General features: G+C 44.6%; 1 protein-coding gene across 7 annotated transcripts in view; it reads left to right on the top strand.

Annotated features, from left to right (window-relative positions):
• Garre1 (granule associated Rac and RHOG effector 1) overlaps nucleotides 1–16,239 on the top strand; it is a 77,530-nt gene that overhangs the window by 19,388 nt on the left and 41,903 nt on the right. For 6 of the 7 annotated variants that reach the window (XM_051162207.1, XM_051162208.1, XM_051162212.1 and 3 more), the window contains exon 2: nucleotides 4,190–5,443. In XM_051162207.1, coding sequence (XP_051018164.1) covers nucleotides 4,949–5,443 — 495 coding nt within the window. In that variant the 5' untranslated portion in view covers nucleotides 4,190–4,948. Of the gene's footprint in view, nucleotides 1–1,761; nucleotides 1,899–4,189; nucleotides 5,444–16,239 lie in introns of those variants that run through there. The other variant, XM_051162209.1, reaches the window with a different exon arrangement.

A 16,239-nucleotide genomic window follows, 5' to 3' on the forward strand; every position in this document is an offset into this window, starting at 1 on the left:
TTTCTTTGTTTTTTTTTTTTTTTTGTTTGTTTGTTTGTTTGTTTTGTTTTGTTTTTGGCTATATGCCCAGCCTCAACACTTTAAAAAAGGTGTATATATTACATATAGAGAGATGGCTCAGTGGGCAGTATTACTGCATAAGGGCCTTGAGTTCATATCCCAGAATATATGTAAAAAGCTGGGCGTGGATGCATGTGTGCCCGGAACCCCAGCACTGTGAGGCCAGAGACAGGAAGATGTTGCAGCTTGTTGGCTGCCGGCCTAGCTCCAGGTTCAGTGAGACCGTGTTTCAGAGGAATAAGGCAGAGCGTGCTAGAGCAGGACATACATACGGCACTGTCAACACACGTGTATATTGTTTGTTTCTGCACCTTACTCCATCGTTGTCTTCTGGGATTAAAGGTGTGCACCGCTGCCATCACCGCCACTGCCACCACCACTGCCGCCCAGCTGCCCCTCACCCTTGGGTCAGTTCCCTCTGTCTTTCAGCCTAGTGATCTCAGTTCTTATTTCCTGGTTCTCAGCTTTCACATTAGATACCATTCAGAAAATTTCAGGTGTTTTTCCTCTTCTCTCTCTCTTTTCATTTGTTTGTTTGCTTGCTTATCCATCTATCTTTATCTGCTTATTGCTGTTATTTGAGTCTCAGTGTCTTGTGTAGCTCACTCTAGCCTCAAACTCACTACAGAGCTGAGGCCTTGCTTGTGCTCAGGATCATCCTGCCTTGGCCACCTAAGTTCTAGACTTTGCAAGTGCGCTTTGCCAAGCCTGGCTCTTACAGGTATTTTTGCAGGATCTAGAATGCGTGTTTCTTGACTGGGGAGTTGAGCTAGTGGGTGGAATGCTTGCCTATCATGCTGGAAGCTCTAGGTTCAAGCCTTAAGACCACATAAAACCAGGCATAGTGTCATAGGCTTATAATGCAGCCTCTGATCCCAGCACTTGAGAGGTGGATGCAGGAGGAGCAGAAGTCAAGGTAATCCTTGGCTGTACAGTGAGCTTGAAGCCAGCCTTGTCTGTAAAATGAAATGAAGCTTATGTTGAGAGACGTGATCCTAGCTTTTTTTTTTTTTTGATATGGTCTCACTATGTAGCTCTGGCTGCTATTGAACTGGCTATGAAGCCCAGTCTAGCCTCGAATTCACAGAGATCCTCTGTGATTGCCTCTGCCCTCCTGCGTGGTGGGGTTAGAGGCCTGCGACACACCCAGTTTAGTGTCCTTTGAAGTCATTCTGGTTTGTCTTCATTATTGGGTGATTATTAGTGAAGAATTCCAGGCCAGCAAGATGACTTAGCAGGCTAAGGTGGAAGGAGAGAAACAACTCCTCCAGGTTGCCTTCTTACTTCCACACACACATTGTGGCATGTGTGTCTCACACACACACGCACACACACACACACACACAAAATGTAATAAACGTAATTTTTAAAATGAGCCTGTTTGTTTGGAGCATTTGCCTAGTCCTATCGTAAGCCAAGCCCTTGGTGCCCCCTAAACAACCAGCCGACTAGCCAAACCTGGGTGCATGTAGATAATTGGGAGGAGGCTCCTCTCGCCTTTGTGGGAGCTGCCTACTTGGTGACCAAATGGAAAGTATGGAAGAGATGAAGCTGATTAGACTGTTTCCCACTCTTGATCCATTTAGAGCTGGGCACTTAGCCAGCTCCTCCAGGAAGCATTGCTCACCTCATTGTGCCCCCCTGGCTCCGTGGGATCTAGGAAGTGGCCAGCTCTGCTGCGCTGTATCTTAGAATACAGCACGTTTCCTGAGCTCTCTGTCTTCTCAGGAGCAGCTTACATTGAAATAGACGGTGGCTCAGACCTTCCTGTTAGGCTGTGATTCTCTTACGAAGAGCTTTACCAGTAGCTCAGTGGATTGGGGAGAATTCTGAGGGAGGTGCATATGCTTCTGAGCCTGCGGTCCTGTAGTGATTTGTACCCTTTTTGTTGCTGACAGCAGAGCTGTTTGTTGCTGTGTTCTCTGTTGCCCAAATGACTGCATTTTCTGGCTGAGGCTGAGGATGTAGTGTGTAGATCAGTGGGAGAACACTTGCGCACTGTGGGGAGGTCCTGGATTTGATCCCTAGTAACACACACACACACACACACACACACACACACACACACAGTATTCATAAATCATGACAATTAAAATTTAGTCAAACAGGAACTTTTAATGAATTCATTCATTCAGGAATTCATTTCTCTTTGCTTACCGTATTAAAAGTAGAAATTAGGGTCCATGAAGCATGCAATGACTCCCATTCTAAGGCAGGCAGGTTTCTGTTTGGTTTAAACATTGGGTGACTCAACAAAACCTTTCTTGTTTGTCAGTAGTGTTTTTCCAGACAAGCAAAGATAATGAGGCCTGCTTACCTTCTCTTGTTTTGTGTGACATCATCAAACATTAATGCCTAGTATGTGCCAGACATTATTCTGTTTTTGATATGTGTGGACTCATGTGACTCAGTAACAGTAGTTACTGTTATTATCTCTGCTTATAAATGATGACACCAAGGCAGAGAGGCTAAGATCTGCCCGCCTCTGCCTCCCTAGTGGTCGGATTAAAGATGTGTGCTGCCATGCCCAGCTTAGTTTTTGTGTTTTTCCTACTTCAGAATTCTGCCCTGTTCCCTTTGGCAGGGTCTTCTTACTCTGTAGTTTAAGCTGGACTGAACTGCGTACCCATACCTAGGCAACCTCAAGCTTGGGCATTCCTTCTGCCTCCGCTTCCCAAGTGCTGGGAGTACAGGCATAAGCCACTTCACCTTTCTCAATTGCAAAATGTTTAAAAAATCTATTTTTGTTTGTTTATTTGTTGTTGAGACAAGGTCTTTCCTTTAGCCCAGGCTGTCCTGAAACTCAACCTGTAGCCTGGGCTGGTCTCAGCCTCATGGTACTCCTCCTGCCTCAGCCTAAAGGCTGTACTTGGATTTCTATTTCTTTTTTTTTCTTTCTTTCATTGTTGCTGCTTAAAAAATAATAATAATAAACGTTTTCCTTTTTTCTTTTTTTTAAATCATATCCTTTTCCCGCCCCCTGTATTTGGTAAAAGGAGTTTCTGGTCATGGTGAGACGGATCAACAGTTAAGAGCACTGGCTGCTCTTCCAGAGGACCTGGGTTTGAGTCCTATCACCTCCATGGCCACTCACAACCATTTGTAACTCCAGTTCCAGGGGGATCTTAGGCCTTCTTCCGGCCTCTGCAGATAGCAGGCAAAGGAATGCTAACTGAACAGAGCAGGCCCTGTTCACCGTGTCATTTCACCAGCTTTAGATTGATCAGTTGGTCTGAAATCAGACTTCATTCCTCCTCCTCCAACTCCTCCTCTCCTTCTCTTCTTCTTCTTCCTCTTCCTCCTCCTCCTTCCCCCCTCTTTTGTTTTTTCAAGACAGGGTTTCTTTGTGTAGCCTTGGCTGTCCTGGGCTCACTTTGAAGACCAGGATGGCCTCGAACTCACAAATATCTGCTGGCTTCTGCCTCCCCGAGTGCTGGGATTACACGTGTGCTCCACCATGCCTGGCTTGACCTTAAACAACTTTTTTTTTTAATTTTATTTTTCTTTATTTTATGTGCATTGTGTTTTGCTTGCATGTGTTATATGAAAATGTCAGATCTTGGAGTTACAGACAGTTGTGAGCTGCCATGTGGGTGCTAGGATTTGAACCTGGGTCCTCTGGAAGAGTGGTTAAGAGTGTCCTTAACCACTGAGCCATCTCTCTAGCCATGACCTTCTGCCTCCACCATCTGGATGTTGGGATCAGAGGTATGAGGCACCACAGCTGGTTTATGTAGTGCTAGGGCCAAACTCAGGGCTTCATGCATGTTGAGTCATGTCTCTAGCCTTCAGCCCAAGGAGCGAGCTTGCTTCCTTTTTCTTTTTCTTTTCTTCTGTTTTTCTTCCTCTTCTTCCTTCTCCTCCTCCTTGCAAAACAGGGTTTCTCTTTGTAGCCCTGGCTGTCCTGGAACTTGCTTTGTAGACCAGGCTGGCCTCAAACTCCCAGAGACCGTGGCCCGTCCCACAAGGAGCTTTTCATAGCTGGCCTTCACCCTGTCCTCCTTTCATGAAACTTCCGATGTCTTGAGGGGACGCTCACCAGAGTGGAGGACTCAGCATTGTAGCAGTGTTCAGAATGGCTCTTTGTCCTACAGCCTCCCTGACTTCTTTGCTTTCTTTCCTCTTACAGGAAGTGACTTAGAGGCCTTATGAATACATCTGCGCTTTCTTGCTTCAGAGTTTACAACTGCAGGCCAACCCAGCCTGGACGCACTTCTTACTAATGTTACAAGGAAACCGCTACCTCAGCAAACAAAAGAAAGGAGAAGACATACAATAACAAATGCCATGTTTAAAGAAAACTTGTTTCCAGAAACCGTTACAGAAGAGTTGTAAGTTTTTAGCACTGAGAAGCAGCTTTCCAGGTAAATGGAGTTGACAGGCAGGCTCTGTCGGGATTCTGCAGAGGCGTGCTCTTCTTGCTTAAGGACTTCTCGGAAAGTAACCCTTCTGCCTAAATGCTGTTGACCAGCTGGGTTCCTGTTTGGTATATAGAAGATACACTATATTACATTTTAAAAGTTAAGTTATTTTTCTGCCATTGTAAATTTAAGTATCGAAATATTCTTGCAAAGCAATTATAAGTAAACATTTTCCTTAGCAAGCATATCTTCATTGAGAGTAGGATGCTGAACAGTTGCACAGCATTTTGGACACACTTTTATTTTTTGTCAGAGTTCCTACCTACACTGAAAATATTAATTATATAAGCCTGTTAATTTTTTTTTCACCTTTATGTTGGATCACATGGTCACCTGCCTCATGGAAATGCCTTTTTTAAAACTTAGATTTGCAGAACTCCACTATTTTTATACCTAGCTACAGTTTTGGGAAAAAAGGACTCTGAACCCCGACCTGCCAGCGGTCCCTGGGACAGTTCCCCACCCGCATGTATTGCTGCAGTGCCCAGGACAGCAAGATGGACTACAAGCGACGCTTCCTGCTTGGCGGGTCCAAGCAGAAGGTGCAGCAGCACCAGCAGTACCCGATGCCTGAGCTGGGCCGAGCACTGAGCGCCCCCCTGGCATCCACGGTCCCTTCTGCCCCCCTGGGCAGTCTGACTGCTGCGGGCAGCTGCCACCATGCCATGCCCCACTCCACTCCCATTGCTGACATCCAGCAGGGCATCTCCAAGTACCTGGATGCCCTCAATGTCTTCTGCCGTGCTAGTACGTTCCTCACAGATCTCTTCAGCACCGTGTTCAGGAACTCACACTACTCGAAGGCAGCCATGCAGCTCAAAGATGTGCAGGAGCACGTGATGGAAGCAGCCAGCCGACTGACCTCAGCCATAAAGCCCGAGATTGCCAAGATGCTCATGGAACTCAGTGCTGGGGCTGCTAACTTCACGGACCAGAAGGAATTCAGTCTCCAGGATATTGAGGTAGAGTACTGTCCCCATAGAAAAGTGTATGCAGAGGTCAGTGAGGACCTCAGCTGCCCCGTGCTGCAGCCACAGTAGCCTTGTCCTCTTCCTGCACATACTGATGCTTTCGTTTTAAATGGATTAAAAGATCACTGAGCAAGATGCGGAACCGGGCTCAGTGCAGTAGTCAGCGGTCAAGGGTGCGGGGTCTCAGGTCTAGTCCAACACAAACACAAAAGAACAAGTTAAACTCAGTTTGTTCTTAATTTTTCCAAGTTGGAAACTAATCCAAATAATATACAATGAAAGTGTTTAGTGAGGGGCTGGAGAGACATTTCAGTGCCCTTGCCTAATGTGTGAGGCCCTAGACGTGCATAGAATTCTAAGTATGATGGCGAGTTGTATTTTTCAGCTTTTAATCTATAGAATCACTGGTTTCTAAGAAAGTCCTATGTGTTTATAGAATAAATGAGTTTTTCAGTTCTAAATTCAAAGCTGTTTTTATTCAAATGCATTTGAATATTACTCTGTTTCTTGGGGAGGTTATATAGAAAATAAGAGGGCTTTTTCTTTAGGAGTCTAGATTAGAATCAAGTTTTATTCAAGATAAAATGACTTTTTTCCTTGACTTCATTGAGGAAATAATTTTTTTTTTACTGTTCTTTTTTATTCACTGGTGGCGATGGAACCCAGAACTTTTTGCATTCTTGGTGAATGCTGTGCTACTGAGCTACATACAATGAGGGTTTTGTTTTGTTTTTAAACTTTGACTCTGTTTCATTAGTTCTTTAGTGCATTTGTTTTTATTTTTTTGTGAGTATTTTTGCCTACGTGTACGTGTGGTGCCTGCAGAGGCCCAGGAGCCGTCGTCTAGGGACTGGGTTACAGAGGGTGACAGATGCCATGTAGGTGGTGGGAATCAGGCCTGCGAGAGCAGCAAGTGCTGTCTGTTTTTTATACAGCCTCACTATGTAGCCGTGGCTGATCTGGAACTCTATGTGTAAGCAAGGCTTGTCTTGAACTCACAGAGTGCCTTTGCCTCCTGAGTCCTGGGGCTAAAGCCTCGTGCCACCACGCCCAGCTCCAGTTATTTAAAAATATGAAAACCTGGAGTCTAGAGAGGTGCCTGAGAGGTTAAAAATGTATACTGCTGTTTGTAAGGACCTGAGTTCAGGGTTGGCTCCTAGCACTCATGCACTCCTCCATGCAGCTCCAAAGAATCTGAGGCCTTTATCTGTTCTTTGTGGGCGTCCACGCACATGTGCACATACACATACATGTAATTTAAAATAAATCTTTGAAAAAGAAAACATATTTAATCCACGGGAGTATGTGTTCAATGCGCTGGTTTTGGTCCAGGAGCCATAGTTTGCTGCTACAATATATAATATTGGGTCATTCTTGTTGTTTAAATAGGAGACAATTTATGAATTTGTGTATTACTCTTGTTGAGCCATTGCAGTCCTTTCTGTATTATCCCAGTTTGTGTGTGTGTGTATTTTTGTAACTTTCTTTTTTTAAATTTAAATAATTTATTCAGATTACTTCTCAGTTGTTATCCCCTCACTTGTATCTTCCTGTTCCCCCTCCCCCTCCCTCTTCCACCCTATTCCCCTGTTTGTTTGTTCAATGTTAGGTCTTTTTCTTTTTTGAGACAGGGTTTCACTGCGCAGTCCTGGTTGTCCTGGACTCACTTTGTAGACCAGGCTGGCCTTGAGCTCAGAGTTCCGCCTGCCCCCACATCCCGAGTGCTGGGATTACAGACGTGCGCCACCACTGTGCCTGGTATCAATGTTAGGTCTTAAACCCAAGTCCTTGCACACATCAGGCCTACACTTTATCACCGAGCTACACACACCGTAGTTCATTCTACATTGAATTTCTTCATTCAGGTTTATTTGTAATTTTTGGTTATTTCTGTGATTTCATAAAATGGCTCATCAGAGTAAAAGTATTTTAAGAATTATACTTACAGGCTGAGAATGTAGCTCAGTGGTAGAATACTTGCCTTGCATGTGTGTACATTGGCCTTGGGTAAATAAATAAAGTATTCATTAAAAATATATGTAATTGTCCAAAGAAATTGAACAATGAAATGTAAAGCTCAGCTAGGTGTGGTCGTGCATGCCTACAGTGGTAATGATAAAGAGGCAGAAGGGTTGTGAGTTTAAGACCAGTCTGGGCTGTGCATTCCCTGTCGCAAAAAGTAGCACAGGCTGGAGATGCAGCTGGATGGAAGAACACTGGCCAGTGACCATGGTGCTTTTTCTATCGCTCCACAGCAAATAGAGCTTTCTGCTTTTTTTCCCCCTATCCTATTCTGTTTACAACCCCCACATGCCTGTGTACCTGGTAAATGCTGTTCCAGACTGTCTGTGCACTAATACATAACGGAGCACATACAGACGCACCCCTGGGTTTTTTTTTTTTTTGTTGTTGTTGTTGTTTGTTTGCTTGAAACAAGTTCTCACTGTGGTTGGGATGGACTCACCAGGTAGACGAGGCTGGGCTGGACTCACCATGTAGACGATGCTGGGCTGGACTCACCATGTAGACGAGGCTGGGATGGACTCATCATCTAGACGAGGCTGGGCTGGACTCATCATCTAGACGAGGCTGGGCTGGACTCACCATGTAGACGAGGCTGGGCTGGACTCATCATGTAGACGAGGCTGGCCTGGAGCTCAAAGCGATTGATGGCCATCATGCTTACTATTGTTGGGTTTTGTTTGTTTTTTGTTTTTATGAGAACTGTGTTTTCAGCTACAGTGTACTTGATTATTTCTTGACAGAGATATGACACTTTACAGGCAGATGGTTGTGTTTGCCTTCTCCCCACAGGAAATGCAGTACAGTATTAAGCACACACTGTTAGGGCTGCCATTTTAAGATGGTGGAGCACTTACTTGTAGGCTTATGTAGGAGCCCATGTGGGAGTGGTTTGTGTGAGCCTTACGTCTTATGCTGCCTGTTTATTGCTTCTACAGGTCACACTCTGGTGTGGAGGACAGGTGCCTTTGTTGCCCAGTTAGGGCAGTTAGGGAACTAAGAGACACAGGAGCCGAGTGAAGCTCTGGAGCATCTGTTATTTCCTACACTGAGGGTTTGTTAGCTGCTTTGAGACATGGTCTCAGTATATAGGCCTCCTTGTTCTAGAACTTGCTGTGTGGAGCAGTCTTTGTTCCTGTCTCTAGCTCCAGAGTGCTGGGCTGGTAGGCACGTGCTACCAGGCATGCCTTGTTTTCTGTTTCTGATTTGGTAACAGGGTATATTACTAACCCAGGCTGGCCTTGAACTCGCAGTCCTCTTGCCTTACCCTCCCAAGTGTTGGGATTGCTAGTGTGGATCTACCACACTGCACTAGGAAGTGCTTCTGATTGTTGCAGCTTACATCTTCATTGAACTTCTGAATAAGATAGTTGGACTATTACCACGCCTTTTGTACATAACAGACAGGCTTTCTGTTTCCAATGGTAATCTATAAACTACTTGGCTGTTGATGGCTTTTGGAATCTGTGGGTCTGTTCTATGTGGAACAGCTGACTTATGAGTTTAGTTTTAAAATGTATCTGTCAAGCAAACCTATAGATGAAACTTAATACCTGAATTTTATTGCACGTATTTAATTTTGTGCATGTGTATTTGCACATGTGTGCACCCATGTGTGAAGTCAGAGGAGAGTGCTCTCTCCTTCTGCTACGGGGGACCTGGAAACAGAGCTTAGGCCACTAGGTGTGGCAGGACATGGTGTTACCCACTGTGCAGCTCAGCAGCTCAGCGTTGTCCTTATCCCCTCCTGCAGTACTTGCTGTTTCTAGAATTCCTGTACTGCTAAGGTAGTCAGGCCAGTGGGGTCCCCTCTACTGCTAACCAGGCTCAGACAAACAAGCTCAGCAATTGGATTTTTTTCTCCTGTTGGTTTTTTATTGTTCTCTGCTGCCCCCTGCCCTTTTTTCCCTCCCCATAAGCGAAGCTCTGAGCGGTTCTGTAATGTGTATTCTGGGGAAAGGAGTCTGATGCTGGCATTGTATAACATAATTTGCTGTTGTTTGGTGTACTTTGTCCCCAGCAAAATTTATTTCTTGTGTAACAGTGGGGAGGAACACGGGCCCTCTGGAGGCGGTAAGCTGCAAGTGCGAGAGCTCTTCTTGCGTGAGCTGCAGCTCTAGGACTAGGCCGGTTGTTACAGAAGGGCAAGGGCGTGTGCCTCACCTTTCCTCTCTGCTTGTCCTGCTTCCTGCCAGGAGATGCAGCCGTATGTTGCCCTTGGTGATCCTGTGCTGCTGGGTTTCGAGTCCCCAGGCCTGCCAGCTCGGCTCTCCTTTCCCAGTCGGGCATTCCGGCACAGCAGCAGAACGTGGACTAAGGCAGGAGCAGGGCTGTGTACAAAGCAAGTCCTGGAGCAGCACTGGAACGCTCTCACAAAGTGTGCCGTGCTGGTGTGCTGTGTCCCACCCCCGCGTGCGTTCTTAGTACACAAACGGTGCTGCCTGCGTGCTCTGCTGCTGACTTTTCCACAGGTCATGTCCTGTGTGTGCCTTCCAGCTGCTGACTCCTTACCCCGAGTGCTGCTGTGAGAGCATGAGTTGTGACTGTGATGACTCCTGACTGACTAGTGCCTGACCCTGACAAGCCACTGCAGGAAGTCACTGTGAACATGGAGTTGAGAAGATGCCTCTGCTTCTCAGGGCCTATGCAGCCTAAGCCTCGGTTTGCCTGTCTGTACAGTGGACTTACCACCCACCTCCCGGTGTTCTTCTGAAGACTGGAGCACTTAGTACTTGTGGAAAACTATACCCAGTGAATGGTCTCTTCAGTGTGGCTGCTTCTGACGTGGCTTAGCAGGTGCTGGTAGGCCTTCTGAAGCGAGGAGCACCATTGTGTGTGAAAACTAGGTAGAGGTGCCGGCAAGATGTCCTTTAATTGAAACACTTGGCGGTGGAGCCAGTTCTGCCGGGAACACTCACGTCTCCAGTTCTCACCTGGCTCCCAATGCAATGCTTCCTTTCCCCTTTTTGTCTTAGGCCACTTTTCCTCTTGTGGTCTAAGGGCATCTTCCTGGTGCAGGGACTGCTCAGACTTTGACGTTTGTTTTTTGAGGCAGGGTCTGTATGGCACAAGTGACCCTTTGTCTCAGGGATTACAGGTGAGTGCCACCAGGTTAGGCTCTTAACCAGGACCTTTTTATATCAAAGCTCAAAACAACTTTTTAATTAGTATCATCATTCTGTTTGCCTTGCACTTTGAATGGGGCACGGAAAAAGAAGATGCAGCAGCGTGTCCATTGAACACTCCTGTAAGTAGCCAAGAAGCACTGGCTAAGCCCACTGAGAAATTTAGCAGGACCCTTCCCCACAGAGTCTCAAAGCTGTCAGTATAATACGAATGTGAATTTAGGAAAAATAGATTTTCCCATATTGAACTTGTTAGTTGTCCAAAGTTCTGACATCCCACCTGGACATTTTTTTTAAGTGTGGACTACACTGGACCTCTTGGGTTCTAGGAAAGTCCACTGGAGGGGTTTGTATAATTGTGTTAATTTCAGTGTTCTTTAAAAAGTGCCAACCTGGCTGATACTTGTTTCATTTTGATTCAGTTTTAAATTATTTACAGTCAAACCTGTAGTTCATAATAAGGAATTATAGAGAGTCCTGCATCTTTGTGTATTTATTATAAAGTCACATAATGTAGTATCAGTTAATTACATTTGCTTATGATTTATGTGGCAATTATGCATGTACTAGTTGTGTATGTTGTTGATGTCCAACGCTGCTGCAGTCACAGAGGATGTGGCAGTGAGAAGCCAGGACTCTCCTGCCCTAGAGGGTGGTGTGCCTGCAGGAGGGGGCTAGAGGGAGGATCACTGTGGGAACAGTAGGAAGTGCTGAGGACACAAACCCGAGACAGCGAGGTGGAGGGAGCAGCTGGGACAGATCCGTGGAGACAGGCAGAAGGGAGAATATTAGCATTATCTATTACTTTTGTTATATTTTATTTATTTGTGTGAGGGCAGGTGCTATGTAGCAGTCCAGAAACTCAGGATGGCTCTGGGCTCTCAGGGTTCATAGGCTTTGAGGGGGCTGCCTTCTCAAGTCTCACAAGCAGACATGAAACCACATCTTTACCTCATTGAACCCTGCCTCTTAGTTTGACACACTGATGGTGTCATCAGAGCCCGGTGATTGCCAATGAATGTGTGTGAAGGAACCTCTGCACTGACTCACTCTTCTTTTTTTGTTTTTTGTTTTGTTTTTCGAGACAGGGTCTCTGTGTTAGCCTTGACTGTCTTGGACTCACTTTGTAGACCAGGCTGGCCTCAAACTCACAGGGATTCGCCTGCCTCTGCCTCCCGAGTGCTGAGATTAAAGCTGTGTGCCACCACGCCTGACCCACTGACTCACTCTTAAGCCTTAGTTCAGTTATGTAACCATTCGTTTTGGATAGATAAATGCTGTACAAAAGTGCTATACAGCAATAGTAATGGAAAATGTTAGAAGTTATTTAAAAATATGATTTCCAGTAACCTTATAGAATTAAGTAGATTTGTTTTTGTTTTGTTTTGTTTTAGAGGTAAGGTTTTTCTACATAATCTTGTCTGGCCCAGCTCCAACTCAATTTTTTTTTAAAGATTTATTTATTTATGTATACAATGTTTTTGCCTGCATGTACACTTGCACATCAGATGAGGGCACCAGATCTCATTATAGATGGTTGTGAGCCACCATGTGGTTGCTGGGAATTGAACTCAGGACCTTTGAAAAAACAGGCAGTGCTCCCAACCTCTGAGCCATCTTTCCAGCCCCTCCATCTCAGTTTTTAAAAATAAATTTTCTTACCTGGTGCCTATAATCCCAGCACTCAGGAGTTAGAGGCAGGTGGATCTCTGTGAGTTCAAAGCCAGCCTGGTCTACAGAGCAAGTTCCAGGACAGCCGGGGCTACACAGAGAAACCTTGTCTCAAAAAAACAAAACAAAACAAAACAAAAAAAAAAAACCACACATCCCTCTTCCCTTTTCTCCTTCCCGACCCTCCCATGTACACACACCCTTTCTGCTCTCTTTCAGCTTTGTAGCCTCTTTTTCTTAACTTGTTGTTATGTGTATGCATGTGTACATTTACAGGGCTGTTCATTTGGTATTGGATAATGGGTGAGTACTCTCTTCACTTGAGGCCTTGGATGCCTGTTGGTATTGTCTTTGTTCAGATCTTGTTTAGGCAGCCGTGTTGGTGAGGCTTCATGGTGTAGCTTCTTGGCTTTCTGCCCCGCCATCTGCCTTAGGTGCAGGAACTGTGTTGTAGATGTGTCCCTTGGGATTGGCTCCACAGCTCTGCATTTTAATAGGTTATGGTTTTCTGTATTGATCTCCATCTATTGCAAAGAAAAGTTTCCTTGCTGAGGGATGAGGACTATACTTAGCCGTGGGCATAAGAACAACTATTTAGAACATAGTTAGGAGTTTTATGCTGGTGTAGTTAAATGGTGGTTGTAGGTTCTCCTCCAGGATATGACTTTTCCAGCTCTGGATAGTTTGCTCAGTTTCCAGTACCAGGCATGATTTCCCTTTTGTTGAATGGGCCTTACGTTTAATTAGAGAACTGTTGGTCACTGTCAAGATATGCTTGGCACTCTTGTACAGGTAGGGCTGTTGTGCTGTGCTGGTCATCTCAGTTCATAGGGATCATAGCTAGGAAGGACTATTGGTTAATTTCTCTCCTTTGGAAACTTGCATGGAACCTTTTGGTGCCTTGAAAGCTAGTCCTCAGGTAGGAGGCATTCAGGCCAGATCCAGGTGAGATCATGTCTTCTGGGCTCTGTGTCCAAAGGTCATGGTATTGTCAGCAGTAGAGACTTGCCTTCCACTTTTTTTTTTTTTTTTTTTTTTTTTTTTTTGCTTTTGTTTTTTTGAGACAGGGTTTCTCTGTGTAGCCTTGGCTGTCCTGGACTCACTTTGTAGTCCAGGCTGGCCCTTGAACTCACAGCAATCCACCTGCCTCTACCACCCAAGTGCTGGGATTAAAAATGTGCACTACCATACCCAGCTTGCCTTCCACTCTTAGGATGCATAGCACACCTATAGTGTTTGGAGAATCTTAGGCATTCCTGACCACTCAAAAGAGAGCTTCTCATGTCTGGTCTTGGGGTTTTGTTAGATAGTCTATGGCTCTTGTGGGGAACATTGTTAGCCCAATTTGGAACATTTCATTTAAACTATGTTTATAATGTAACCCACCAACTTACATGTGCTATAGAAATGGTTAGATAGTTCATAGTATGGTTTCTTATGGCTTTTTCAGATGTTACATTGGCCTGCTCCCTCCTGTGCTTACCTTCTTCCCTCCTCCATCCCTAACTAAAGCCCCACCCACCCCATTTCTCCCTTTGGATCACCTGCACCCTGCTGCTTCCTCGGCACTGCTCCTGTCCCCACTACCACAATGGACCCTTTACTTCCCTAGTATCTACAGTTTATCCAAACTAACTTTGGAGATTGCTAGATAAAAGAGGAAAAGAGGCCAGTCATGGTAGTTTATGTCCTTAACCTCAACACTAAGGAAGCAGAGGCAGGAGGATTGCTGTGAGTTCTAGTCCAGCCTGATCTGCATAGTAAGTCCAGGTCAAACCAAGGCCTGTCTCAACAAAACAGGACACCAGTAACAATAATAAATAAAAAGAGAAAGAAAGGAATTAAGCAGATTTTTTGCTTTTCTGGTATGTTATTTAACTAGTAACTGAGCAGCCTGGTTGGGTTAAAGAAACTTCTCTGTAAAAGAACCTCAGCACTCTTGTGTGGAAGGGATGATGCAGTTAGAAAAGTCATTTTGTTGCCCATGAGGAATTCGGTTACTCCCAACAGTGGCCACTAATAGAGAATAAAGCCAATTGGTGAAAGGTTGCTGGGGAATTACATAAAGGGGGGATTAGGCCTTCTGTACCCAAATCCCAGTGCTCAGTCTCATTGCTCAGTGTCACCAGAATCAAGGCAGATGATGTCTCCCAGTCAACACAGGAAAAGCTACACAGTACAGCTCCGTGTAAGCTTCTTTTTCTTTCGTCTTTCTTTCTTTCTTTCTTTCTTTCTTTCAATATATTCCTTGAAAATGTCGTGCATATACACAATTTATCTTTTTTATTATATTTCTTTTTTAACATATGCATTTATATTATTACACATAAATAAAATGAACTACACACACCAGCAAGAACCACAAAACAATCAGGAATTATATAAGTGTTACATTCATAGTGATTTGGCTATTTGTATTTGGCAAACATGAAGTAAACATCATTCTTATCTTGTTGAATCTAAAATTAATTTTCCTTACTTTCTTTTCTTTTCTTGTGCTGGAATCAAACCCAGGAACAGGTGTGTGCTTTACTGCTGAGTTATACTTCTAGTCTCCTTCTGATATAGTCTTGTACTTCTTCCTCTTGTGAAAAAACATACAAAGACCAGGAAAAACCCTGAAATAATCTAATCAAGCTTCTAAAATGAACTTCGAGTCCATAGGAAATATGGGGTAGAGTGCATTGCATTACACAACACCCCAAGAAACTAATCTGACAGAAGGCGAAATACTCTGTAGTTAGTTGACCAGATTTCTTCAAGTCAGTTGCTTGAAAATAGGTAGCTTGAAAGTAGATTTAAAAAGAATTAATTGGACTGGAGAGATGGCTCAGCGGGTAAGAGCACTATCTGCTCTTCCAGAGGTCCTGAGTTCAATTCCCAGCAACCACACGGTGGCTCAAAGCCATCTATACTAGAATCTGATGCCCTCTTCTGGTGTGCAGGTTAGAGCACTCATACATAAAATAAATGAAATCTGAGATGAGGGCAAGGGGAGGGAAATTAATTGAGATGAAACAAAACAAAGTGACCTTTTGGGAGTCAAGACTCAGATACTGATTAGATTACTTGACTCTCACAGGGCAGTGGTAGCTCATGCCTTTAATCTCAGAGCTAGGGAGGCAGAGGCAAGCAGATCTCTGTGAGTTTGAGGCCAGCCTGGTCTACAAAACAAGTTCCTGGACAACCAGGGCTACACAGAGAAGTCTTGTCTCAAAAACAAACAAACAGTTAATTTGAGTTCAGTTTAAACATGTATTGGTTCTTTTTTATTTTTATTTGTTTGGTTTTTCAAGACAGGGTTTCTCTGTGTAGCCCTGGCTGTCCTAGACTCGCTTTGTAGACCAGGCTGGCCTCGAACTCACAGTGATCCACCTGCCTCTGCCTCCCGAGTGCTGGGATTAAAGGTGTGCGCCACCACGCCTGGCCTCCATGTATTGGTTCTTGATTGGTTGGATTTTACTTCAAAACAAAAAGGGACGGAGGGCAGGCAGGAAACAAATGGAAATAACATGTCATAATGCAAGATGGGAACCTGCTGATGGGCACACAGCAATATTCTCTGCTTTGCTTTTATATACGCTTGGACATTTTCTAAGTGTGAAAAATGGAGAAAGTTGCAAATGATAGGAGTACAGAGGACCTAGTGAATGGTTGTGTTTCTTGGAGGGCTTAGTGCCTGTGAGTTAATCTTCTGACAGTCCAGACTTATTAAATAGTTTAGGAAACCCAGAGAGGGCAAGCATGGTACTGCCCCCTGCATCCCAGCAGGAGACTTAAGAGGAGGATGCTGAAAGAGGAAGAGAAGGAAGAAAGAAAAACTCAAGAAAAAATTAGGTTTCATGAGAGAATCATAAGGAATACAGAAATAAAGAGTTCAGGGAATATAATTTTAGGTAGGGCTAGCTTTTCTGAATTAATGCTATGGCTGCTGGTCAGTTCAGATTTTATATGATTAAGTGATGTCTA

This window comes from Acomys russatus, chromosome 19 (assembly GCF_903995435.1).
Source record: "Acomys russatus chromosome 19, mAcoRus1.1, whole genome shotgun sequence".
Lineage (NCBI taxonomy): Eukaryota > Metazoa > Chordata > Mammalia > Rodentia > Muridae > Acomys > Acomys russatus.